The sequence below is a fragment of the Nerophis ophidion genome, linkage group LG06 (assembly GCF_033978795.1).
Source record: "Nerophis ophidion isolate RoL-2023_Sa linkage group LG06, RoL_Noph_v1.0, whole genome shotgun sequence".
Classification (NCBI taxonomy): domain Eukaryota; kingdom Metazoa; phylum Chordata; class Actinopteri; order Syngnathiformes; family Syngnathidae; genus Nerophis; species Nerophis ophidion.
Genome location: NC_084616.1, coordinates 54,534,844 through 54,561,913, shown reverse-complemented (window position 1 = coordinate 54,561,913; position 27,070 = coordinate 54,534,844). Strand labels below are relative to the sequence as shown.

Below are 27,070 nucleotides of genomic sequence, written 5' to 3'. Positions count from 1 at the left end.
ATGGCGTTGTCATCCCCACACCTTCTCTCTTCAGGCAGCTGATGTGTGGCCGAAACCTGAGACCTTGCGCTTCATTTAACCATAGTGTAGTAACGAGCCACTTCACATTCTCAGTAACTGCAACAGCTTTGCAACGATGGGAACAGTAATTAATTAGATTACTCGTTACTGAAAATAAAACACCGTTAGTAACGCGGTTATTACCAACACTGTCTTTGACTAGCATTTTACAATAGGTGCTAGGCCTGCACAATTAATTGACATTGAATCGACATTGAGGTTTTAAATGGTGCGATTACATAACCGCAAGAGGCAGAGGTTTTTGGGTTTTTTCACTGCTGTTACTTGCATTTAAGATATAATGTTCCTCAATCAGAATTGTTGGGCCTCGTGTTTGTTAGTCTCTCGCTTTAAACAGGGAGAACGACGTCTCATTCTTTGCATCACTCTCAGCACCTGAGTGCGTTTATTTAAAAGTATAATCAACTGGACACAGTGAGCTCTCTTTTCAGTCGTTCACAATCCTTGTTTTGTCGGTGGGTGGAGAGTGAGGCGCCAGTTTTACACGCACGCACGCACGCACGCACACACACACACACACACAGGAAGCATGGCCAGACAGCCTCCCTACTTGCCGCTGAGTAAAAAAATGTGATTACAAAACCAAATGTCCAATTGTGGGAATAGTTCAGCTTTAAATCAGATGGGCATTATTAGCCCATCAACAAGGAGGAACAAGCAAGAATGCCATAATCACGTGATAGCAATAAACAAAAAGTCAATATCCGAAGTACTTTTTCCAACTGAGAAAAAAAATGAACTTTAAGATGCCCAATCTTAATTTAAGTTAACATTTTGCTTGCAGGAATGAGTCCATTTTATTTTTTTTTGTTCACTTATGCAGGATAACGTTGTTTACCTTCCAGATACAATTCTACTGTAATGACAAATAAAAAAGTATATCCTTTTAAATGGTAACTTGCATTTTTATTATATATTATGATTACATTACGTTTTTAATTGATTATTTTATCAATTATTTCTTCGGTTCAAGACATGATAAAGACAAAAGCTCTGAGTCTGCCTGCAGAAAGACACATTTTTTTGAAAGTCAATTATTTTCAATTGTTCTAATGTGTAGGACCAGGAGGGAATATTATTGTTTGGCAGTCTAAATGCAACATGTCTTCCTTCACTCACTATTCTCACAGTTTTATGCATTTTTATGTATGAAATATAAAAATTTCAAATTGAATCGCAATTTTGGAGAGAAAAAAATAACTTTTCTCAAAATCATCCATCCCTACTCAGTGCTTAAAAACAGCAGTGTGCTCCTCTTGTATAGACAGGGCAATGTATTTGTGAATTCGTGTGTAACTCTGACTAAATATATATCCATTCATCCCTCCATTTTAGATATTGCTCACTAGAGTTGCGGGTTTGCAGAACCCTATTCCAACTGACTTTAGGATTGAGATGGGGTACACCACAAAACAAGAATAACAATTAATGTCTATCTGTGTTGGCCTTGCAATGAGTTAGCGTAATGTCCAGGGTGTACGCTGCCTTCTGCCTCAGTGCAGCTGGGATAGGCACCAGCCCAACCCACCATGTTCTCCCCTACATTACTCCATCTGTCATTTCAGGCACTCCAGAGTTTATGGCTCCAGAGATGTATGAAGAGCACTATGATGAAGCTGTGGATGTCTACGCCTTTGGCATGTGTATGCTAGAAATGGCCACCTCAGAATACCCCTATTCAGAATGTCAGAATGCTGCACAGATTTACCGTAAAGTCACAAGTGTAAGTACAACTTTTATACAGGATTTCCCGTTTGTAGGAATAAGAAAAAATGCATTAACAGAGTTTTATTTACTTTTCGCTTTTTTATACTCACTTACAATTAGTAAAGTGGAATGACAAATGACAAAAGTGTTAATGTCTCCAAGCATAGATACCTAATATAATGGTAAATACCTCATTTTTCGGAGTATAAGTTGCTCCGGAGTATAAGTTGCACCTGCCGAAAATGCATAATAAAGAAGGAAAAAAAAACATATATAGGTCGTATTTTTGGGGGAAATGTATTTGATAAAACCCAACACCAAGAATAGACATTTGAAAGGCATCCATCCATCCATCCATTTTCTACCGCTTATTCCCTTTCGGGGTCGCGGGGGGCGCAGGCAATTTAAAATAAATAAAGAATAGTGACCAACAGGCTGAATAAGTGTATGTTATATGACGCATAAATAACCAACTGAGAAGGTGCCTGGTATGTCAACGTAACATATGGTAAGAGTCATTCAAATGACTATAACATATAGAACATGCTATATGTTTACCAAACCGTCTCTCACTTGTAATTGCTAAATCCAATGAAATCTTATACGTCTCTTACGTGAATGAGCTAAATAATATTATTTGATATTTTACGGTAATGTGTTAATAATTTCACACATAAGTCACTTCTGAGTATAAGTTGCTCCCCCGGCCAAACTATGAAAAGTCCGAAAAATACGGTATTGATCCTCCACATTGAGACTTGCCATGGTGTAAAATGAAGGAAATCTTTTAATATTCCCTTACTGTCTGGCTGGCATTAGTATGCTTGTCTCTTGATTCTGTATTTCTACTGTATGCATATCAGAGTACCCCACTGGGACCACTGTGGGATATCAAAAGGAAACTGATCAAATATAAGTGCAGCGATTGTTACATCACCTGCATACATGAGTGCATATGTTACACTTGGTGCAGTTGCCTGCTTTCTTGTATTCAGAAGATGGTACTTTTTGGCTTTGCACCACCATACTAGGTATACCTTTTTGAAAATCGACAAAATAGTACAATACTGGTCTCCATGATGCATTGTTCTCATACTCTTAAAAACTGTTTTTGCAAGATAGAGCTGGACTTACATTTATTTTCAAACCACTGTCCTTTGATGGTATGTGGCATTCCAATGTTTGATTTGGATTTCGTTCAGGGAGTCAAGCCAGCCAGTTACAACAAGATTGTGGATCCTGAAATCAAGGAGATTATTGGGGAATGCATCTGCCAAAGGAGAGAGGAAAGGTAAGTAACATTAAGGTGTGTTTTTCTCATGCTTTTGTTACCAAAAATCGCATAACTTTGTTTTGTTACACAAGTATAATTTTATTGTATTCATTTACTTATTTATTAATTCTAAATAATCATTTGACAATGTATTCATGATGATATTTGCTTCAATTTGTAGATGTCCTTTTGTAATGGCCCTCAACCTTCTATATTGTCGGATTTCTAAACTTAACGTGTCGCTGGCTGGACGCTCAACAATGGTTGCAGGGCTTTCATATAAAATATTCACTTTGAAAAAAATAAGGTGTGACAGTGTCCCTCTAGTGGCCTCTCCTGATGCCAACAGATCTTGCGGTAGCCCGGGAGTCTGGTTTAACATTGTCTTTATTTGCAGCGCACACACGCGGTTACAGCGCACTACATTGCAGTCTCTGCTCCGGTGGCACCCCACGACAGTCTTGGCTCTGCGAATTTGCAGTCTGGCGCGCGTCTTTCCTCGTGTCTTTCGCTCTCTGCGTTTCTCGTGCATGCGCGTCTTCTCTCCGAACAGAAATAACTCTGTCATGGCCCCGGCTGCTACTGATAAAGGCGAAAGATGATTAGATGATCAGCCCCAGCTGGGGCAATCCACTCACCGGCCAGCTGGGCTTCAAAGCCAGTCCACACACATACCATCACCACAGGAGACACGCCGACCACGCCCCCCTCCACATATGGATTGACTAATTTTACAATGAAGAACAAACAAACATCCTTGTATTTGTGCAAACCTCATTATTTACTGTACATCCAACAGGTACACAATCAAAGACCTCCTGAACCACGCCTTCTTTGCGGAGGATACAGGGGTGAGGGTGGAGCTTGCGGAGGAGGATGATGGGAAAAAGACATCAATAGCCCTAAAATTGTGGGTGGAGGACCATAAAAAATTGAAAGGGAAGTACAAGGAAAGCGAAGCTATTGAGTTTGCTTTTGACCTGGAAAAAGAAGTCCCAGAACTGGTGGCGCAAGAGATGGTATGTGAAGAAGGTGGCATTTTTAATGCATTAAAAGTCAGTTTTTAAAAAACCTGGTAGTCATACTTTTTCTTTTTTAGGTGGAGTCTGGATTCTTCCATGAAAGTGACGCTAAGACTGTGGGAAAATCAATTAGGGACCGTGTAGCACTGATCAAATGGAGAAGAGAGAGATCTGTATCAGCTGCTGATCGAATGGATGGGGTGAATGGCTTTCAGTGTATTGCTTCTAGAGATGCACATGCAAAACAGCCTCTTTTGGTGGAACCAGAACCAGACTCTGAACAGCACAACAGACAGCATACTACGCCAGCCAGTGTCACTTCAGTCACATGTAAGCCCCTCTTTTACAGCCTGTCTGGGGGGTAATGCATTAAACTGCATTGTTGAGAATTGGATAGGGTAGGATAGACTATGGGGAATTTATGTGGTTGCATAACAGGTTCAAAAAGTCCACAAACATAGGATAAAAACACATAAAAGCAAAAGGAAAACATTAAAGTACATACTTAATAAAGTATAAAAGCTACATACACAGATTTCGGGCAAAAGTATGCTCAATACAGCCACATAGTGCGCTATCTGTTCATATGAGCTAAAGCCTAATCTTAGACTTTTTATGTTTCCCTCATTGTGTGTCTCTGTAGCAGACAGCACTTTCGACAGTGGCAAGGGTTCTACTGTGTACTCTGATTCCCACAGCAGCCAGCGGAGTGGCCCCTATCAGTCCCTGCTAGAGCCGATCCCGATGGCAATGCAACAGGTTTGTATTCAGAGCATAGAGGCCCATGTTGACCCTGTACATTCAGATTTGTAAAAATACACATAAGTATTGACACAGAGGAGAATATCTGCAATTATGTCATATTACAAGTGAATTTATGGTTTGGATTTCATTCATTTTGTTGTGACCTGCTAATTATGAACGTGTGTTTTGCCTTTTGGGTTGCTTCTCAATCAGTGCCAGCGAAGTATACCTTTTCAGACAGATCGGCCTCACTCCTGTGATACAGGTGATGTATGGGGGGAAGTGCTAAGCCCAGAGCTTACTATTCGATTTGGAACTGCAGCCCGCAGAGGAAGTGCTCCTGTTATTGATACTTACCATGCAAAATGCATTGCTCAACTACATGCTCTAAAACATTCATGGAGATCAGTCAGATCCACCTCTGCAGTGATAGAAAACCAATGGGAACGTCACTCAAGAGCTGAGGCCACCAGTGGAAATATCCCACTACCTGTGACAAGTCTCCGTAGACATTCTGACATTAGCAATCTAACCTGTCATCACATTAACCGTCTGGCAAAGCAAAAACTTCATATGCGGAAGGCCTCGCTCTCTTTGCTTCATCTAGGGTCACAGGGAGGTTTACAGCACCATCCATCTACTGATTCAAAATACTGCCTGTCCTCAATGGGAACATTTCCTGGAACAGGTTTAGGAAACAATAAAGGTTCAACTGATTGTCTAGATTTCCTACTGCTGCAGAAGTCCTTGTTTAATATAATCAATCAGAAAGGACCACCATGTCACACTGCATCCACCCAGCACCGTTCGATTCACTCCTCAGCTTCTCACAGGACACTCAGTGCTGCTGAAGATGGCAACCCGAAGAGTCCCCAGAGTGCCAGTTTGTTTGATGCCAGCGAAAATAAATTATTGGCACGAGAACAACAAGTTGCTGTAGGACTGGTAGGTTAAAACAGTAGACTAGCTCTTTTTCTTCTATCCATTACAAGGGCCCACATCCTTCTGCTTGAAGGGGATCTGGTCTCCTATCCACTTGCTAATTCTTGCTTTCTCCCTAACCTCCCAAAGCTGACCAAATTCTTGTTCAGAAGCCTGCTAATTGCGGCAAAATAGTTTGTTGTTGATTATCTAAAGCAGTAACTCCTTGCAGATTAACTTGCCACTGCTTTTCTCAACAATTAACAGGGATAACACATTGCCTTACTAGTCCAGTGCAACAACTCCATTCCTGCTTTGCTCTTGTGTAAATTACCGTTTTATAGAAGAAAGTGTGACCAACTGTTTTGTTCTTTTTGTCTTGATTTTAACTTCTTTACATCCTTCTTTTTATACTCACATTCCATGTCTGTAGTTGTTTTGAAAAATGTTTACCATAACAATTTTTAAAATCCTAATACTGTATATAAATCTCCCTTTTTTATGCCTATTAGACCAGTTCTGTGGGCCACCAGAATAAACCAGCTGAGTTCACATCACACCAGTACATCCAGCCTGGACAAAGTTTCCCTTCTGCTCCATATACTTTCCAACTCGGTGCTGCAACACCAGATCAAGTTACTTCATCCTCAGTCAACCTCCGTCACGGAGCCAGTGGTTGTTACACACCTTCAAATGCGCAACAGCAGTCAGCACCAAGTATTTCAGCATCATCTGCCCCTCAACATGTTGCACAGTGTTACCAGACACAATGTCACCATCCACAGCAAGCAACTTTGAACTGTATTGTTTCAACTCAGCAACAGAGCTATTTTCTGCCAGGTTATCAAATATCAGTTCAGCAAACAACTACGGATGCCACAACTACTCCACCAGCACAGCAGTCAGAACAAAGTTGCCCTCTTACATGTGCACCCTCAACTATGGTAGCAATGGCCCAGTGTCATTTGGCACAAGCTGCTAGTGCTTTGCAGCAGGTTCAAGACGTGGTTAAACTGCCAAATCAGCCGATTGGCCCGAGCTCTGCATCAGCACTTTATAGCCAGCAGATACCCACTCAAGACTATCAACCTTCAATGCAAAATACTCAATGCAGTATACAGCTAACCCAACATGACAGGCAAACACATGTACAGTTTAGCCCTGAGAGAATGCAAAATATACACCAACAAAGGCCACCTCTTCACCATTCTCAAAATCTTCAATCGTCTGGTCACCAAAATGAACACACGCCTTGTCTTCAACAGCAAAGCCAGAATTCCATACCGATAACCTTACCACAATCAAGCCAGGATACATCCCAGCCTATAGTACAAAAGGACCATGCAGGCACTAATCAGCCCTGTTCGACTACCAGTTTACCTGATGTGGGCTCTCAGAGCTATTCACATTCTGCCCTCAATGCTGTGCAGCAGCAGGGTCAGTACCTCACCGCACAACTGTCATCTGATACATCACAGGCCTATGGAGGAGATCCCCAGATGCTGACTCGTCAAAGCAATCCAGTACCCTCACAGCAAAGCCATGCTGCTCAGATAAATAAAAAGGTGGGTTTGTTTGACCTTTAGGCCACCCAGTTGTCAGACTAAGCATGCCGTTATAATTCTGAGGAGACAGTTCCATAGAAACTTTGAAGTGAAAATAGGTTAAGGTAAATTTGAGTTTTAACTGTGAACTTAAAGTTAAAGTACCAATGATTGTCACACACACACTAGTTGTGGTGAAATTTGTCCTCTGCATTTGACCCATCCCCTTGTTCACCCCTGGGAAGTGAGGGGAGCAGTGGGCAGCAGCAGTGCCGCGCCCGGAAATCATTTATGGTGATTTAACCCCCAATTCCAACCCTTGATGCTGAGTGCCAAGCAGGGAGGCAATGGGTCCCATTTTTATAGTCTTTGGTATGACTCGGCCGGGGTTTTGAACTCACAACCTACCGATCTCAGGGCGGACACTCTAACCACTAGGCCACTGAGTAGGTTGTAGTAGTAGAACTGCATTCCACTGAATTTTATCCGACAAGTATTCTCTTTCATTGATTTATTATTGTCCTGTAGGATATCTCTGGTGGTCAGAGCATTACATTGACTGAGCAAGATTGACAAAATCTTTCCCACTCTGTGGGCAGTTTAACCACCCACACAATGTCTGATCAACACACACTAGAAACCGCTGTCATTCAGTACCTGCAACCACTGCGGATTTCCGCATCACCACCACCACAACATTCATGCCAGGTACTTTTCAGTCTACTGGGCTTCAAATTATTTTGTTGAATTATTTTTACCGCATTTCATATTTAGTTTATTGGTGCTTAGGTAGTATTAATGGACCAGATTATAATCTTAACTGGAAACTAAGTAAACTTATTTTAGACAATATGATTTTGTCTTTCCTTCCATTTCTTTCCTTTCCTCTTTCAGTTTCTTTCACAGTATCCCACTGTCCAGGTGATGGCAGCTGTTCCTGACTGTCAGGCCTCCCACCATCACTCACACTCTACCCCTCATTCTTCAGCATCTTCTCTTAACCATGTCTTCCTTTCCCCTGGTTATACTTACCCTGTAACTCCCTCTGTCTCTCCAATTTCCCCAAGTCACAATGATAATGTCCTTGTTTCATCCATATCAATGTTGCTCAAGCCTCCTCCTTCACCTGTGCTTGGTAAAATGACAATCGCATCATCTCCATATGATCAGGGCAATTCTGCTTCGCAGCAAGGTGAAACCTGTTACTCAGAACTTTCATCTGTATCAGTTCCAACCACATTTCCCATATACACACAAACTGCCTCGTCTCTGAGCACACACCTTTCCACAAACGACAGTCCTCATACACAGGTAAATAAGATACATGTGACTAAGTACTACATTTCACCATATTGCTGTGAAAAGAGAAATACTGTATATATAGTGTATGCATGTGTGTTCTCTATATGTTTAGGTTTACTTCTACAGCAAATGTTTTTAAAAATGCTTAAGAAAATTAAATCTTATTTTATTCATTGGGAACAGACGATAGTCAAACATCCCACCCTTGTTTAGCCAACCTTTCTCACACAGCCAACTGTCTTCTCCATACCTGTACAGAATGTGTCAGACCAGGGCACACCTGCTACCTGTGGCCATTTGGAAAAGCAGAACCAAAGTCAAGTTCAGAGTCAGGTTTACCTTCCTCATTGCTCTGAGTCTCAGAGAGCATCGTCTGGATCTGCAGTTTCCAGCCTGACACAGCAACAGCTCAGTGATCGGACTGAGGCTAACACAGAGGTGAATATCCAATGCTTTTCCGAGGTCTACACTGACTTGGCTGGAGATCTCTTTTAGAATAGAATAGAATAGAATGAAATATACTTTATTGTCATTATATTTGCATATAACGAGATTAAAGACTCCAACTTAAGGTGCGGTTGTGGGAACAAAATGGGGTAAAATAAATAACACAAGAAATAATAAAGAAAAACTAACAATTGAAATAAACAGACTACTATCCAATAAAAATAACAAGCAATCCTTTAAAATATACAAAACACTGTAGAAATACAAAATACTGTACAATATACAGAACAAGACAAGTTCGCTATGCTTACCAATAAAACAAATATTGGTATTCAGAGGTTTAGAGTCATGCATCCCTTATATTGTCCGTTTCACATATGTATGTGGACTCAATTTCTGCAAACTGAGTCCGTGCATGTGTCCATAGTTGTCGCAAAATACGGCAGTATGGCTCATTGAATATTATGGACTGTTGTAAAATATTATTGGCCAATTTCTAATATCAATGAGATAAAATAGCAGATATAATTTCTGCTGTCAGTGCAAAGTAAAATAGATTACACTGATGAATTAAATGGTCATTTTTTTGGAAGGAGTTTATTTCTGCTTTTTTTTATTTTCTGTTCCTAGGATCAGGCTGCAGAAAAACACACTGGGGGACAAAGCTATGACAGGTACTATCCGACAGTTTACTCCTGCATTCACTGGTAATAAGCACACAATCATGATTTTGCTAAACCCACTTTAATGTCTGTACGATTGCACATTTTTAATCACATGTTTTTCTTCTATAATCCACCTAAAAGTTAAAGCTGGTTGTTATTAGTTAAGTTATAATTGACACAATAATACTGACTCGCATTATTTTCTCCTAATAAACAGTGTCAACTCTGATGCCACATCAGGCAAGGAGATGAGTGATGGCTATGAGGGGGCCCATGGTGGTAAAGGGGAGGTGAAAGTCCGCAAACACCACCGCAAGTCAACACGCACTCGGTCTCGCCAGGAAAAGATTAGCAGACCTAAGCTTAGCATGTTAAATGTGCGTTGCCAAAGCCCCTTCTAAAAGTGAAATGTGTTGCCCTCCATTACAACGTAACACCAGTGTGTTATTGTCTGATTGCAGGTATGTAACACAGGGGACAAGATGGTAGAGTGCCAATTGGAAACGCACAATCAGAAAATGGTCACCTTTAAATTTGACTTGGATGGAGATGCGCCTGAAGAGATTGCTACATATATGGTATGACGGAAAAACACTTAACAAGTTAGTGGTAGATATCATCATACGTCAACATACTGTAATCATTTGTATTATATTAAAGTTTTTTTTGGTATGTGTAATTATAATTTTTTGAGGGGGAGTGTTTGCACTGCAATAGAAAAATGCCTTACCTTTCCCTCAGGTGGAGAACGATTTTATCCTGCCCTTAGAGAAAGAAGTGTTCATTGAACAGCTGAAGGATATCGTAGATAAGGCTGAGGACTTGTTGAGTGAAGGCACAGAAGGTGAGAGGAACTCAGAAAAGCCAATCGGTCCTGTGAGTGAAGGAGCTGGCAGCTTGTCTATGGAGGTGAGAGAGGATTATTTTGCCAAACTCGGTAGAGTGAATAACCTGTTTTTAAGTCACCCTCTCTATGTTTTTAGGGAATTCGGGCTTGTGCCCCATGCATTCCACAGCAGGTCTACCAACAAAATGGTAAGGAAATTTAACCTTTTGGAACATACAGTATGTATTTTCTTCAGAATTATTTACTGTGGTTTAGGGTTTACATATATTTGTAGAGTGAGTTCCAGGCCTTACCTTAATAGATACATTTTTGCAAAGTAGGATTTTTATTTTTAAATCAAATAGTTTTGTAAAGCTTAAAAAAACCTCTCTACGACCATCTAAAAATTGGGTTTTAACATTTTGTGAGCCCTCGAGACATGGGAAAACACCCATATAGTCACCTTTACAATAGTTTCAACCAATATAGTAGCCTTGAGTACGTGCCACTTGCCAGTGGCTGCAGTATCCTCCAAGCATCGTTGCTCTGGTTGGAAATCCTTTGTCCCATACTGTGTAATTCCTTTAAGTTGGAACTGGGCTTCGATGTTCTCAAACCAAATGTTTAGGTCAATATGATTGGCGTGAAAATGACATCAAGATTAGCTTTGTCTTTAGCATTAAGTGGTACAAGTCACACGCCATTGTTCCCTCTGTTGTCGTTTGACATTGTTAATGTCAAAGGCTCACTAGTGTGGTGGTGGTGTTGATGAGACAGAATTCAAAGATCAATCAACAGTTTTTCTCTCTACTTAACATGACAAACAGACATGTAAACAACGGCTCCATTGGCATGGAACAGAAGTTCTCCTAAGCCTGTAAACAGAAGTCCCTCTTGGTGACTATCTATTGTGATCACCACTACATAATAGTAGAAAACAAGACAAATACTATACTTTAAGACTGCATCTGGCACTTTAAATTATCCAATGTCTTTATATGTCCCTATGTTGACGTAATGTATTGTATTTCCGATTAATAGCCCGGATTTGTTAGTTTCTTTTAAGTCTGTGTTTTTACGTGATTATCTTTAATGCCTTATGAAGGAATAATGTAACACGATGCCCAAAACAAATTTCAATAATGGGACAATAACATTTGCCATGACCCTGACCTTTATATTAACCTTAGGCCAAAAATCCGTAAAATTTTCTTTACGAAATTGGGAAAACTATCATGATAGAGGGCAGCCGCTACATTCGAAGCGCAACATGGGGAGGGACGACTGTTCTACTCTATTCTGTATAGCAATGAAACTAATACACTAAAGGGAAGGGAATGTTAAGATCCGTACTCCGATCTTCCCATATTATGGTTTATTGTTGCATTTTTGTATCACCCTGTTTGACGTCTTTATTTCCTGTTTAGTCTGTCACCATGGTAGCTCATTAGTTCACCTGCTACAATCACGGTCCCTGCACACCTGTCACTGTTGATTACTTCCTTATTTAAGCTCGCCTTTTCTGTTCACTCATTCTCGGATCCTAATTTTCCCATGCGCAACAGTGACGACTCTCATCTGTCTTCGTATGTATATTCTCGCTAGCTCTTACGCTAAGCCACTTCATATTCCAGCTTTCATGCTGAATGTTTTGTTTACTCTTTTGTGTCCTCGTGCCAAGTTTTAGTTTTCCTTGTGTTTATCCTAGCTTTCACGCTAGCGTCTTTTGTTTGCCTTTTCTCTTTACACCAGTGTTTTTGTTCCTAGCCTTGTATTATTTAATAAATACCTTTTATATCTCACCTTTGCTGTGTTCTGCTTCGACGTATCCTCGGGAAAACAACACCGGCATTACCATGCCGAAGAAGAGTCTTCACAGGGAAACTGCACAAGTGGCCACTGTAGACAAATGGCAATTATTATATATGAAGGTTGGGAGCCATTTTGAGCCAAGCTTTGACAGCATTATGAACTCATAAACGTTGAAGCTGAATCCGACGAAGCGTTGGAACTAATACAGTAAAACGTGTCCATAGTGACCACTCAAGGGCAACTGCAAAAGTGGCCACTATAGACAAGTGGCAACTGTATGCAAACTCACACATTGAAGCTCAATACAACAAGAAGTGTTGGATTGGTAAACACGAGGGATGAGATGTTAGTAACGGCAATGATTTACTTCTTGCTGATTCACTGAAAGCATGACAACAAATGAGGGAGAGTACTCATTGGCACCGAAAATATGACACGTAAATGGCCCTTATGTGGACGTCCGTAGTGGATTATGTAAACTGCAAGTGAGCATCATCGTTAATTGCCGTTACTTATTAAATTATTTAACTTAAATATTATGGAAAAATAAAAATAGCAAGACAAAAGTTAATAGTCACAGCAGGTTTATTCTAAAAAGACTAAATAAACTACAAACTGAGTCCCTATCAACAACATGTTTGCATCACTAACAAATGTTTATATTCGTGACCGACACACTAAGTAAAAAAATATATATATATTCCAGGATGCAACATGAGGATTCCACAGGAAGGTGGGGGCGGAATGTATTTGGCCGCTGTAGATAGGTGTCCTCTAACACTGGTTTGACTGTATTTTCAAATAACATTTTTAATGGTTAAGTGGGGAATTAAGTCCTTCAACTTTTGCTGCATTTTAGGCTATTTATTGCTACTCACATCAAGAATAGCCTTGACTGTAAACTCACATCGAGAATGGCCTTGACTGTAAATGGGGGTATGACCATTAATAAGCCTGGGAGGTGGAGGAGGCACTTCTGGAGGACTCAAGGGGCTGGAGGTAACGGGCTTGAGCAGAGAGACATGGAAAGAGGGACCTATCCAGAGAGTCCGGAAGACGTAGTTGAACAGCAGAGGAATTGATTACTCGCTCAATGGGATAAGGAACTATTAACCGTGGCTGCAGTTTCTTGGCCTCCTCCTGGAGAGGTACGTCGCGAAATGACAGCCACATCCTCTGACTGGGCTTGTATTCTCGTGCTGTGCTGCTGCGGCGGCGGTTAGCGAGACACTGGTTGCGCTGTGAGGCGCGTGAATGTGCAGTCCGGGTATTATGCCCGTCTTGACGTACACTGTTGCAGAGCTGACTAGAGTGTTGTGGGCATACTTGATCCAAGGCAGGCTGAATGCCCATGAGACCAGCTGATGGTGGCAAACACAGCAGATAGCGGCCTCCAGATCTTGATTGACGCGCTCAGTCTGACCATTTGTCTGCGGTTCGTATCCCGAAGAAAGGCTGGGCGATACTCCCAAAGACTTACAGAAGGCCTTCCAAAAAAACCGACGGAAATTGTGGCCCTCTATCTGAAACCACATGCACAGGGATTCCGTGCAGCCGGAAAACGTGGCGTACCATTAACTCAGTAGTCTTGAGTGCAGAAGGCAACTTGGGAAGAGCGATGACATGGACCATTTTCAAAAATGGTCCACCAAAGTCAACCTAATTATGTTGCCATTGGATGGTGGAAGTCACAAACCCCTTGACATCAGCCCTAAAGGGATGCCACCAGAAGCGCTGGGACAGAAGAAAAAAGATATACGGGTTATTCCTGGATGGCGGGCGACCTTTGAGCTATGGGCCCAGTGTAGGACTTCTGGACGAAGCTCTGCCGGGGGACAGTTCTTGGGAGAGGGAAAGTTCTTTAGTGCCTCCGTCACATGACTTTCAATGTCCCACTGTAACGCTCCCAGCACTCGAGATGGAGGGATAATGGCCTCAGCCTTGACCTCTTCCGAGGGGCAGGAGTATATTCTGGACATCCGGGCCGGAATGTCATGGTGAAGTCGAATCTGGCGAAGATTAGTGCCCACCTTGCCTGTCTCGAGTTGAGCCGTTGAGCGGTGTGAATGTAGGCCAGATTCTTGTAGTCCGTGAACACAACAAAAGGGATTTTCGAGCCCTCCAGCCAGTGCCTCCATTCTTGAAGAGCCAACACAACGGCATGTAGTTCTCTATTGCCAAAGTCGAAACTGCGTTCAGCTGGAGTCAGGCGACGGGAGAAAAAGGCACAGGGGTGTAGTCTCTGGTTAGAGAAGGAGCGCTGGGAGAGGACTGACCCCTCGCCGGAGTCAGATGCGTTGACCTCAACAAAAAATTGAGAAGTGTTAGGATGAACAAGAACCGCTGCAGAAATGAACAACAATTTGAGTCTATCAAAAGAAGACTGAGCCTCTGAGGTCCACGAAAAGGGAAACTTGGTGGATGTAAGTCTCGTCAAGGGTTCAGCTACCCGTATAAAATTGCGGATAAAACGACGATAAAAGTTTGCAAAACCTAAAAACCTTTCGAGGTGCTTTCTAGAAGTGGGAGTGGGCCATTTAACCACCGCCTGGATCTTAGCAGAATTCGTTCGGAGTTGACCCCTCCACAATAAATCCCAAAAAAGGAAGTGACTCTGAATAATAATAATAAAACAAATTCCGCCTTTACAAAAAGACTATTTTCGAGAAGACGTTGGAGAACTAAATGAACATGTTGGACGTGTAATTTGGGAGTGGGTGAGAAAAAAAGAATATCATTCAAATAAACCACCACAGAGCGGTCGGCATATACCCCTCATCCCCCTCCGTGCGTCGGTTGAGGTGGGCGGGGTTTGGTGCTAGCGGGGGTGTATAATGGAGCCCGGAAGAGTCAGGGATGCATGAGATTCTCGGTATTTGTTATGTTGCGTTTATAATGTGTTACAGAGCGGATGTTCTCCTGAAATGTGTTTGTCATTCTTGTTTGGTGTGGGTTCACAGTGTAGCGCATATTAGTAAGAGTGTTAAAGTTGTTTATATCACAACCCTCAGTGTAACCTGTATGGCTGTTAAGTAAGTATGCCTTGCAGTCGCTTGTGTGTATCAGCAGAAGCCTCATACAGTATGAAAATTGGCTGGTAAGCTGTTTGTTACGGTTGTAGAGGGCGCTAAACGAATTGTCATCATAGCACACCCTTATTACTGTTGTTTGGGTGAAAACCAGCAGTTAGTCAAGAGAAAGGTTGCTCTGAAACTCTGTAGTCTCCCGGAAAAATTGAGATGGTTGGCAAATATGATGTTGTCAAGCGGCATTTAGATAAAACTCGCGGGCTGCACTAATATTAAATTTTCATATTAAAGTGCGGGCCGCCTGTCTGAGACCCCTGGTTAATACATAGCACAAAGCAAAAAAAACTTTGTACGCTGTGTTATTTCATTTAAAATTTCAAAAGAGTCTTGTGGCTCCCATAGTTTTCTTTATTTTGTAAAACGGGTCAAAATGGCTCTTTGAGTGGTAAAGGTTGGCGACCCCTGCTGTAGATGAAGGTACATATTTACAAAATAAATCACATGATGTTAGTACATCAATCGAGGAAAATGATCACACTACATACATGGCATACTGTAATTTGATTTTGATATTTTTTTATCTTGATAGATTGAAAATGAACACCATTGAGTTGACTGATGAACATTATCACATCATTCATTCAGAAAATATAAATAACGACAAATAAAGATAGAATACTATTAACCGCAACATGTAAGTGTAAAAAAACTACAACATTATGATTTGTACATTTTCAGAATGTGCTTCTTCTATTTTTAAACACAGAATACAATCTGAAGGTGTCTTTATTTTTAAGTTATCGTGCAGGGATTTTACCAGTCCGGCCCACTTGGGAGTAGATTTTTCTCCATGTGGCCCCTGATCTAAAATGAGTTTGACACCCCTGCTCTAGAGGTGGCGGGGGGTTCTGGAGCCTAACTCAGCTGCATTCAGGGGGTGCTGGAGCCTAACGCAACTGCATTTAGGCGGGAGACGGGGTACACCACACAAGTCGCCACCTCATCGCAGGACCAACACAGATAGACAGACAACATTCACATTCACACACTAGGGCCAATTTAGTGTTCCCAATCAACATATCCTCTGGTGGCACAGGGCTTAGTACATGTACAATACGAAGGTCCTTGGTTCGATCCCCGGGCTCAGGGTATTTCTATATGGAATAAAATACAATCTTTAGTGTAGTACCTTTTAAAAAACAAGCTTAAAAAGCTTGTTATTAAAAAGCCCTTACATTATTAGGTGAGGGATCAGACAAAGAGCAGCTCGAAGACCTCTATGAAGAAGAGAAAACATGGACCCAGATTTCCCTCGCCCAGGCGCGGGTCACCGGGGCCCCCCTCTGGAGCCAGGCCCGGAGGTGGGGCGCGATGGCGAGCGCCTGGTGGCCGGGCCTGTTCCCATGGGCACAGCCCGAAGAGGCAACGTGGGTCACCCCTCCAATGGGCTCACCACCCATAGCAGGGGCCATAGAGGTCGGGTGCAATGTGAGCTGGGCGGCAGCCTAAGGCAGAGCACTTGGCGGTCCGATCCTTGGCTACAGAAGCTAGCTCTTGGGACGTGGAACGTCACCTCACTGGGGGGTAAAGAGCCTGAGCTAGTGCGCGAAGTGGAGAAGTTCCGGCTGGATATAGTCGGACTCACTTCGACGCACAGCAAGGGCTCTGGAACCACTTCTCTCGAGAGGGACTGGACCCTCTTCCACTCTGGCGTTGCCGACAGTGAGAGGCGACGGGCTGGGGTGGCAATTCTGGTTGCCCCCCGGCTTAAAGCCTGCACGTTGGAGTTCAACCTAGTGGACAAAAGGGTAGTCTCCCTCCGCCTTCGGGTGGGGGGACGGGTCCTGACTGTTGTTTGTGCTTACGCACCAAACAGCAGTTCAGAGTACCCACCCTTTTTGGGTACACTCGAGGGAGTACTGGAAAGTGCTCCCCCGGGTGATTCCCTTGTCCTACTGGGGGACTTAAACGCTCATGTTGGCAACGACAGTGAAACCTGGAGAGGCGTGATTGGGAAGAATGCCCGCCCGGATCTGAACCCGAGTGGTGTTTTATTATTGGACTTTTGTGCTCGTCACGGATTGTCCATAGCAAACACCATGTTCAAACCATATGTGCACTTGGCACCAGGACACCCTAGGCCGCAGTTCCATGATCGACTTTGTAGTTGTGTCATCGGATTTGCGGCCTTATGTTTTGGACACTCGGGTGAAGAGAGGGGCGGAAATTTCTACCGATCACCACCTGGTGGTGAGTTGGCTGCGATAGTGGGGGAGGATGCCGGACCGACTTGGCAGGCCCAAACGCATTGTGAGGGTCTGCTGGGAACGTCTGGCAGAGTCTCCTGTCAGAGAAACTTTCAATTCCCATCTCCGGAAGAACTTCGAACATGTCACGAGGGAGGTGCTGGACATTGAGTCCGAGTGGACCATGTTCCGCACCTCTATTGTCGAGGCGGCTGATCGGAGCTGTGGCCGCAAGGTAGTTGGTGCCTGTCGGGGCGGCAATCCTAAAACCCCTTGGTGGACACCAGCGGTGAGGGATGCCGTCAAGCTGAAGGAGTCCTATCGGGTCCTTTTGGCTCATAGGACTCCAAGGCAGTGGACAGGTACCGACAGGCCAAGCGGTGTGCGGCTTCAGCGGTCGCTGAGGCAAAAACTCGGACATGGGAGGAGATCGGGGAAGCCATGGAAAATTACTTCCGGACGGCTTCGAAGCGATTCTGGACCACCGTCCGCCGCCTCAGGAAGGGGAAGCAGTGCACTATCAACACCGTGTATGGTGCGGATGGTGTTCTGCTGACCTCAACTGCGGATGTTGTGGATAGGTGGAAGGAATACTTCGAAGACCTCCTCAATCCCACCAACATGTCTTCCTATGAGGAAGCAGTGCCTGGGGAATCTGTGGTGGACTCTCCTATTTCTGGGGCTGAGGTCGCTGAGGTAGTTAAAAAGCTCCTCGGTGGCAAGGCCCTGGGGTTGGACGAGATCCGCCCGGAGTTCCTTAAGGCTCTGGATGCTGTGTGGCTGCCTTGTTTGACAAGACTCTGCAGCATCGCGTGGACATCGGGGGCGGTACCTCTGGATTGGCAGACCGGGGTGGTGGTTCCTCTCTTTAAGAAGGGGGACCGGAGGGTGTGTTCCAACTATCGTGGGATCACACTCCTCAGCCTTCCCGGTAAGGTTTATTCAGGTGTACTGGAGAGGAGGCTACGCCGGATAGTCGAACCTCGGATTCAGGAGGAACAGTGTGGTTTTCGTCCTGGTCGTGGAACTGTGGAACAGCTCTATACTCTCGGCAGGGTTCTTGAGGGTGCATGGGAGTTTGCCCAACCAGTCTACATGTGCTTTGTGGACTTGGAGAAGGCATTTGACCGTGTCCCTCGGGAAGTCCTGTGGGGAGTGCTCAGAGAGTATGGGGTATCGGACTGTCTTATTGTGGCGGTACGATCAGTGCCAGAGCTTGGTCCGCATTGCCGGCAGTAAGTCGAACACATTTCCAGTGAGGGTTGGACTCCGCCAAGGCTGTCCTTTGTCACCGATTCTGTTCATAACTTTTATGGCCAGAATTTCTAGGCACAGTCAAGGCGTTGAGGGGTTCCGGTTTGGTGACCGCAGGATTAGGTCTCTGCTTTTTGCAGATGATGTAGTCCTGATGGCTTCATCTGACCGGGATCTTCAGCTCTCACTGGATCAGTTTGCAGCTGAGTGTGAAGCGACCGGAATGAGAATCAGCACCTCCAAGTCCGAGTCCATGGTTCTCGTCCGGAAAAGGGTGGAGTGCCATCTCCGGGTTGGGGAGGAGACCCTTCCCCAAGTGGAGGAGTTCAAGTACCTAGGAGTCTTGTTCACGAATAAGGGAAGAGTGGATCGTGAGATCGACAGGTGGATCGGTGCGGCATCTTCAGTAATGCGGACGTTGTACCGATCCGTTGTGGTGAAGAAGGAGCTGAGCCGGAAGGCAAAGCTCTCAATTTACCGGTCGATCTACGTTCCCATCCTCACCTATGGTCATGAGCTTTGGGTCATGACCGAAAGGATAAGATCACGGGTACAAGCGGCCAAAATGTGTTTCCTCCGCCGTGTGGCGGGGCTCTCTCTTAGAGATAGGGTGAGAAGCTCTGCCATCCGGGAGGAACTCAAAGTAAAGCCGCTGCTCCTCCACATCGAGAGGAGCCAGATAAGGTGGTTCGGGCATTTGGTCAGGATGCCACCCGAACGCCTCCCTAGGGAGGTGTTTAGGGCACGTCCAACCGGTAGGAGGCCACGGGGAAGACCCAGGACACGTTGGGAAGACTATGTCTCCCGGCTGGCCTGGGAACGCCCCGGGTTCCCCCGGGAAGAGCTAGACGAAGTGGCTGGGGAAAGGGAAGTCTGGGTTTCCCTGCTTAGGCTGTTGCCCCCGCGACCCGACCTCGGATAAGCGGAAGAAGATGGATGGATGGATTATTTGACTCCTTTAATACATGAGACAGCCTATTTCACTTGGAAGAAGCTCTGTAAAACTGTTTTTTGCATAGCATATGTTATTGCTCCTAGTACAACAATGTTGTTTGTCTGTTACAAACATATATTTTAAAATGTAAGATTTGTGACCTTGTTGTAGTATGAATAGAAACAAATATCAGCTGGTTATTTTAGTTAGTTGATAAGTTTTTATCAACATATAACCATGATAGATTGTGGTGCATATTGTCAATACTCATTTGGGTATTTCATGGCAATCGAGTGGCCTTATTTTGCACAAGTTGAAGCTTTTTAATATCTTTCTTTGGAGCGCATGACCAAATCACAGAGAAATAATCGCCATGAGACAACATCAACATTTTTAAAACTTCTCTTTTGAAAAATCAGTCTTAAAATAAGCACATATTCTAATAACAGAAACAGTCCTGCCCATTTTGGACACAATCTTGTTTAAATGACCCAAACAGATAAGTTTCATGCACCTGTTTCAAAGAAATAATTTCAAAGTACTGGTAGGTGACAGAAGATGTACATTTCTAAATGTATGTTTATGGCCCTGAATCAGGTATTTTGTGTTACTGTTGGATACACAGTCCTGTTCATTTTGCAGTACATTTTACTAAACTGTATTTGTATTTTGTGCCAGCTGTTGCTATCGGTCTCGGGATCTTACTCGGTGGAGTTGCATGTTCTCCCCGTGACTGCATGGTTTCCCTCCGGTTACTCCGGCTTCCTCCCACTTCCAAAGGCATGCACCTGGGGATAGGTTGATTTGCAACACTAAATTGGCCCTAGTGTGTGAATGTGAGTGTGAATGTTGTCTATCTGTGTAGGCCCTGGGATGAGGTAGCGACTTGTCCAGGGTACACCCTGCCTTCCGCGCGTGTGCACCTGAGACAGGCTCCAGCGACCCCGAAAGGGACAAGCGGTAGAAAATGGATGGAAGGATGTTGCAAGTTGTCCAACTTAATTTAATATCTCAAAGCTTTGCAATATTGTGTAACGGCAGCAATTCTTTTACATGAATATTCACTCCATACTTGGTGGTAATAACCGTGGTAAACAACTATGGTAGCTACAGCCGGTCCTGGGGTAGACTGACTGTTTTATGGGTGCCACTCTTGCAGAACTAGGTGCCACCCCTAGGGAAAAGAAGTCTGGACATGCCCAGGAATGAAAAATAAAGATTTGTTTTGATTCCCATACCTAGTCACAATTCTTGACCAAAACAGAGAGTCGCAAAGCTAAATGGTGGATGAATGTGCACAAAACTGTGAGCGGTGAAAAGAAAATGTTTTAAAACTCCTGTCATTGTATGCATCACTCCTGGCTCTGACTCCTTAACTGCATGCACATTCCTCAAAACAGAAGTCAAATCTAACGACCCAAAAACTGAAATATCAAAAATGATTGCACTTATCCTTCCTACTCTCCTACGCAAAATAATATGGCAAGGAAAATGTTGAGTCCGGTTGCACAAAGTGTTTGAAGTTTTCACTCATTCACTACAATATAGATCTACATGAATTGGAGCCTCGCTTACTTACGTATACGCACTGCAGCAAGTGCAGCCTAATGTGTTGTGTGCATGCTGGTTGCTTAACGGATCCCGTCACATAATTTTTTTTTTGTAATGTGAACGTGAACGACTACATAAAAAGATTAGATATTGCAAGAGCATCCAAATTGTGGATCATACTCTAGAGTAAGAACATAGCCTAATCTTTAATTCTTCCATTCTGTCCTTGGCAGTCCTTCACACTGGCAAGCGCTGGTTTATCATCTGCCCAGTGGCTGAAATACCTGTCCAAGGGAAGACTCCTGCTCACAACTCAACTGATATGGGTATGCTAAATACAGTGGCCGGACACCTGCTGAACACTGAGTAATAATTATTGTATCTTAGGTGCACATACACAATTGTTAAAAAAAATTCCTAATTTATGTTTGGAATATTTAATTGGACTATTTTGTAGCATCTGTTGAGTAAAATTAATCATTTATGCTCAATTGTTCCTGTTAGAAGACAGATACAAAAATGTTGCGTTTCTTCTTGGGAGGTCAGTTACATAATAGATAGCCTCTGCAGTGGTGCATGGCAGCAAAGAAGGTAAGATATACTCAAGCTGACAGAGCTTTATGGGTGAAGACAAGAAATGATGTAATACTGATGAACAACAAGAACTCAGTTCCTATTCCCCCCTCCTTTATATGGCCTTAACTGCTTCTAGACCCATTCTTTTCAGCTTTTGAGTAACTCTTGTTTTTTATATTTTACAGAATCGGAAAAGTCTGCTACGATATCTGTGAAACCCATCAGAAACACACCTGCATGTTCTATTGCTCATACATCTTTATCTTCACAAGACCCTTTGCCCATGTCAGTGCAACTTCAAGACCAAAACACTGACACATCCCATGTGCAGCGACCGGAGTCCACTGTCAATAACACTGAACCCAATACTGTGGCTATTAGCCAGAATAACACCCTTCCTATTGAAAAACCTTGCATCTCTGCTGTGTCTATGGTAACTGACATCCCATGCTGTGCTTTCGTGCCACCAGTTTCTCTGGACGTCAATACTATTAATAAGGTAGCTGGTTTGGCTACACAAACTACTCATGCCAACCAGACCAGTCCAACTGGGGACCCATCCTTGCAGCTGACTACTCATCAGTCTGTGGTCCTCCAGCAACCCTATCCCACACCAATACCGCCGGCATCAGTCACCTCCCAACCTCAAAGTCCAGCGCATCAGACTTCTGTATCATTAGACCATCTACAGCCAGCAAGTGGGGGGCCTGCTGAGTCGGACAGTGACGGTCCACGTCGGGTGGAGTTTGTTTGCACCATTAAGACATTGGATGAGAAGCTGAGGAATCTATTGTACCAGGAACATGCAACCTCTCAGCCCTCCAGTGCTGTGTCTGACCCTCATACCTCCAGCACAGAAGCGGTCAATTCAACGTCTATTTCAGATGACCATAGCAGTGAGGGCCCACTTGCCAAAAAACAGGGGGAGCCATTGGTAAACACTGAAGTTGTGTGTGTGTGTGTGTGTGTGTGTGTGTGTGTGTGTGTGTGTGTGTGTGCGTGCGCATGAGCGCTCACGTACACATGAGCATTTATTTGGGTGGTTGTGTTTGAGTACGACAGCATCACAGACTTGTGGCACTATTGATTAGATTTTTGCAAGGGGACTTTTTGGGCTTACACACGCATCTCTGTTGTTTCTTTTAGCCTCAGATTCCTGAAAGCCCAGAATGTGTGGGTGCACTAAGTGACTCTGTTTTGGCAGGTAAGTAATAAACATTTTGTGTAATATCTTGTTTTTTATGACAAGTGATTGTTTCTTTCTGCTTTTTTAGCTACTCATACAAATCTGAACAGAAGAGATGTGACTGTAAGTTGTGCTTCATGTAACTACAAATGCTCTCTTCAAGTAAGAATTGACTTACCAGTATATTTGCTCATTTAGATTGCAGTGTGAGGTCTGTGACTATTGCTGCATTATGTTTAGTTGAACCTCTCTGTAGTTGAAGAATGAAAATGTCTTTCTTTCAGGTAGGACCCACATCACTAAATGCAATTTGTCATGTGGAAAAAAGCATGCCTAGCCGCAGCACCTGCTGCTCCCCGATGCACTCTAGTGGTTCCCTAAAGTCCCACAGCAATGGCCCACAAACAAATACCAAAGACAATGTAGCTGGCGGAAGATTATCTTTGAAAGCTTCAACCAATGAAAGTACTGGTACCTCCAGACCCAAAGTTAATAACCGCTTCTCTGCCCCACCAAACCTCTATCAAGCTACGCCTGTCTCCAGCACTGATGTCACACCCCAGCATATACCACGATCCATGACCATAGGCACGCCAACCCATCACCACTACCACCACCACCTGTCACACCTCCACTCTGATTCTGCAGATGAGGACAGCGTCAGCAGCAAAGCTCCTCCTCTAGCCAATGCTAAATCCTCAGCTCATGCTCTACCCGAGCACAGTGGAAGCGACCTCATGAAGAGGGCAGTAGCCTTTCTTAAGCGATCAGGTCGGAGCAAAAGCGAGCTGAGTACTCAATCCCCCAGAAGAAAGCCACAGGAAATGAATGGTCAAGCTCCTTCACTTTCTACAGGACATACGCAGTCCACCTACATCAGCAGTGACAATGACTCTGAGTTTGAGGATGCAGATGTGTGGAAAGAACTACAGGAGCTGAGAAAAAAGTAAAGTAACTGAAACCCAGAGCAACACCGATGTACTCAATGTTATTGTACAAACGACCACATCAGGATAGAGCAAATATGTATCTGGGTGTTAAAATGCAAGCACATGTCTGATTGCCTAACAACATAAATCGACTTATTTTTGCTGTATAGTAAATATGATCAATGCATCTCAAACTGCTTTCTACATTTTAGACACATGAAGGAATTCTCGGATCTGCAAGCATTTCAGAGGAATGAAATTGAACGTCTATACAAAGAGTTGGGAAAATCCCCGCCACCCAATGTTGGCCTGCTTTATTGTGCTCCTCCAAGTGGACGAAGACGCAAAGCCAGTAAACACAAACTAAAGGCTGGAAAATTGCTCAATCCTATGGTGCAGCAGCTCAAAAGCAATCCTTCTAACCCCAACACTACAGTGGAGAGTAAAGGTGTGTGGGTTTAGCAGTGATGGCATATTAGCATGGGAGTGCACTGCATAGGCATCACATTCAGCGATGTCTGAATAATGTTACCCAGTTTTTTTATTATGTTGCAAATGTTTTTCACCAGTTTCTTATTTTGCACCTAGGTGAAAGTGCTGGCAGTTCGTCTGGATCTCCTGCTAAAAGTTCAATCTTATCTGATGATTCTGCCCACTCCAGTGGCAGCTCCTGCTCTGTCAATCAGCACAGCACCATCCCGCAGCAGGTCCACACCCAGCAACCCTGTTCTTTGAAAGGCTCTTTCTCCTCAGACAACATCAGCGCTGGGCAGCACAATGACGGGATGACAAACTTAGCAAACCAAGGTAAACATTACAAGAGCCTACATAGAGTTTATGAGATATACATTAATATATTGACATACACCGGTATACAACATTGGGAAAACACTGAGCAATGTTAGAGTTGTAGTGTTCTCTCTACCAGGACCACACAGTATGAGGACCAACCCTGATTAACGCCAAAGTGATAACCTGACAATTGATGTTTTAACTGCAATCACAGATTATACTTTCTACACACTAATGTATTTTGATTAGTCAGGTCAGTTCAAAATATTTTATAAATTATTTTGAACTTAAATATGTGTGTTCCTGGGAAAAGTAGGCTCTATGAGTAGCTTGTATAGATGTGTCATAAGTGACATTAATCAGTTCCGTTAATGACTATTGTTTACTCCTTGTCGGCATCATTTGCAAGTGCTTTTAATAGTGTGGGTTTCTCATCTTTTATCTTTGTGCCCTTTTTCAAAGTATCTTTCTTATTTCTTCTCTTTTTTTCCTTTTATATTCATTTTTACAGGCTGGACGGTTTACCACCAAACGTCAGAGAGAGTCACCTATAAATCTAGTAGCAAACCGCGCACTAGATTCCTCAGTGGACCTGTGTCTCTGTCCATCTGTTTGTATTTGTTCCTTTCTATTTTCTCACTCTGTCATTTCCATAATCTTTTTTTAATGTAACTTGCTGTCAGCCACGTCTTTTAACGTGGTTCAGTTATCGTTATTGCTGTTGGCAGACTTATCAGCCAACCCCAAACTCTATATTTATGATGTCCTTTCCACCAGAAGATTTGTGTAATGCAACAAAATGAAATTGTTTTGAATTGATCAATTTAGCTATAAATCCCAGAATATACGTAGCTTGTGCTGCGTGCTGCTAGAAAATGTTTCCTTTTCATTTTCAAGTGGTTATATGACATGTCTGGAAGAAGAATCTCTTTATTGTCATTGCACAAGTATAGAAAAATGTAATTTTATGCACAATCCCGTTCAAGAGCAGACATACAGTGGGGCAAAAAAGTATTTAATCAGCCACCAATTGCGCAAGTTCTCCCACTTAAAATGATGACAGAGGTCTGCAATTTCCATAATCGGTACACTTCAACTGTGAGAAACAGAATGTCGAAAAAAAAATCCAGGAATTCACATTGTAGGAATTAAAAAAAAAATATTTGTAAATGATGGTGGAAAATAAGTATTTGGTCAACCATTCAAAGCTCTCACTGATGGAAGGAGGTTTTGGCTCAAAATCTCACGATACATGGCCCCATTCATTCTTTCCTTAAAACGGATCAATCGTCCTGTCCCCTTAGCAGAAAAACAACCCCAAAGCATGATGTTTCCACCCCCATGCTTCACAGTAGTTATGGTGTTCTTGGGATGCAACTCAGTATTCTTCTTCCTCCAAACACGACAAGTTGAGTTTATACCAAAATGGATACATGGATGATACAGCAGAGGATTGGGAGAATGTCATGTGGTCAGATGAAACCAAAATAGAACTTTTGGTATAAACTCAACTCGTCGTGTTTGGAAGAAGAAGAATACTGAGTTACATCCCAAGAACACCATACCTACAGTGAAGCATGGGGGTGGAAACATCATGCTTTGGGGCTGTTTTTCTGCTAAGGGGACAGGACGATTGATCCGTGTTAAGGAAAGAATGAATGAGGCCATGTATTGTGAGATTTTGAGCCAAAACCTCCTTCCATCAGTGAGAGCTTTGAATGGTTGACCAAATACTTATTTTCCACCATAATTTACAAATAAATTATTTAAAATTCCTACAATGTGAATTCCTGGATTTTTTTTCACATTCTGTCTCTCACAGTTGAAGTGTACCTATGATGAAAATTACAGACCTCTGTCATCATTTTAAGTGGGAGAACTTGCACAATCGGTGGCTGACTAAATACTTTTTTGCCCCACTGTACATAGTACTTGGAGACCGAACAGGAACGCTGATGGGTCGCTACTTGCAGTGCCCCGTGAAAAGGTGGGAAAAGGTGGATGCTGAGGGCAGGGGGCAAGTAGGATGAGTAAAAACAAAAATCGATCTCAGACAGGGAAAAGGGGCAAACTGGGGCCAAATAAAAAACCTTGATAGCCGATAGGCATATCACAGTTATTTTGATAGAATACTACCTTACGAATTACAAATGATAGAAATAAACACATTTTTGGAATGGATGATCTTGGAGGACAGAAAGCCCAACAATGTTTTAAAAGCTTTATTTA

General features: G+C 43.2%; 1 protein-coding gene across 4 annotated transcripts in view; it reads left to right on the top strand.

The window, feature by feature from the left end:
• LOC133554956 (serine/threonine-protein kinase WNK2) overlaps positions 1-27,070 on the top strand; it is a 56,920-nt gene that overhangs the window by 23,986 nt on the left and 5,864 nt on the right. The window contains exons 5-25 of one of the 4 annotated variants that reach the window (XM_061904287.1): positions 1,647-1,804; positions 2,991-3,079; positions 3,861-4,080; positions 4,161-4,413; positions 4,727-4,842; positions 5,041-5,772; positions 6,261-7,313; positions 8,853-9,032; positions 9,672-9,715; positions 9,924-10,083; positions 10,168-10,284; positions 10,448-10,615; positions 10,690-10,741; positions 21,592-21,684; positions 22,120-22,868; positions 23,081-23,138; positions 23,209-23,282; positions 23,405-24,066; positions 24,262-24,497; positions 24,638-24,856; positions 25,353-25,451. In XM_061904287.1, coding sequence (XP_061760271.1) covers positions 1,647-1,804; positions 2,991-3,079; positions 3,861-4,080; positions 4,161-4,413; positions 4,727-4,842; positions 5,041-5,772; positions 6,261-7,313; positions 8,853-9,032; positions 9,672-9,715; positions 9,924-10,083; positions 10,168-10,284; positions 10,448-10,615; positions 10,690-10,741; positions 21,592-21,684; positions 22,120-22,868; positions 23,081-23,138; positions 23,209-23,282; positions 23,405-24,066; positions 24,262-24,497; positions 24,638-24,856; positions 25,353-25,451 — 5,532 coding nt within the window. The remainder of the gene's footprint in view (positions 1-1,646; positions 1,805-2,990; positions 3,080-3,860; positions 4,081-4,160; positions 4,414-4,726; positions 4,843-5,040; positions 5,773-6,260; positions 7,314-8,852; positions 9,033-9,671; positions 9,716-9,923; positions 10,084-10,167; positions 10,285-10,447; positions 10,616-10,689; positions 10,742-21,591; positions 21,685-22,119; positions 22,869-23,080; positions 23,139-23,208; positions 23,283-23,404; positions 24,067-24,261; positions 24,498-24,637; positions 24,857-25,352; positions 25,452-27,070) is intronic. The other 3 variants (XM_061904288.1, XM_061904289.1, XM_061904290.1) reach the window with 3 other exon arrangements.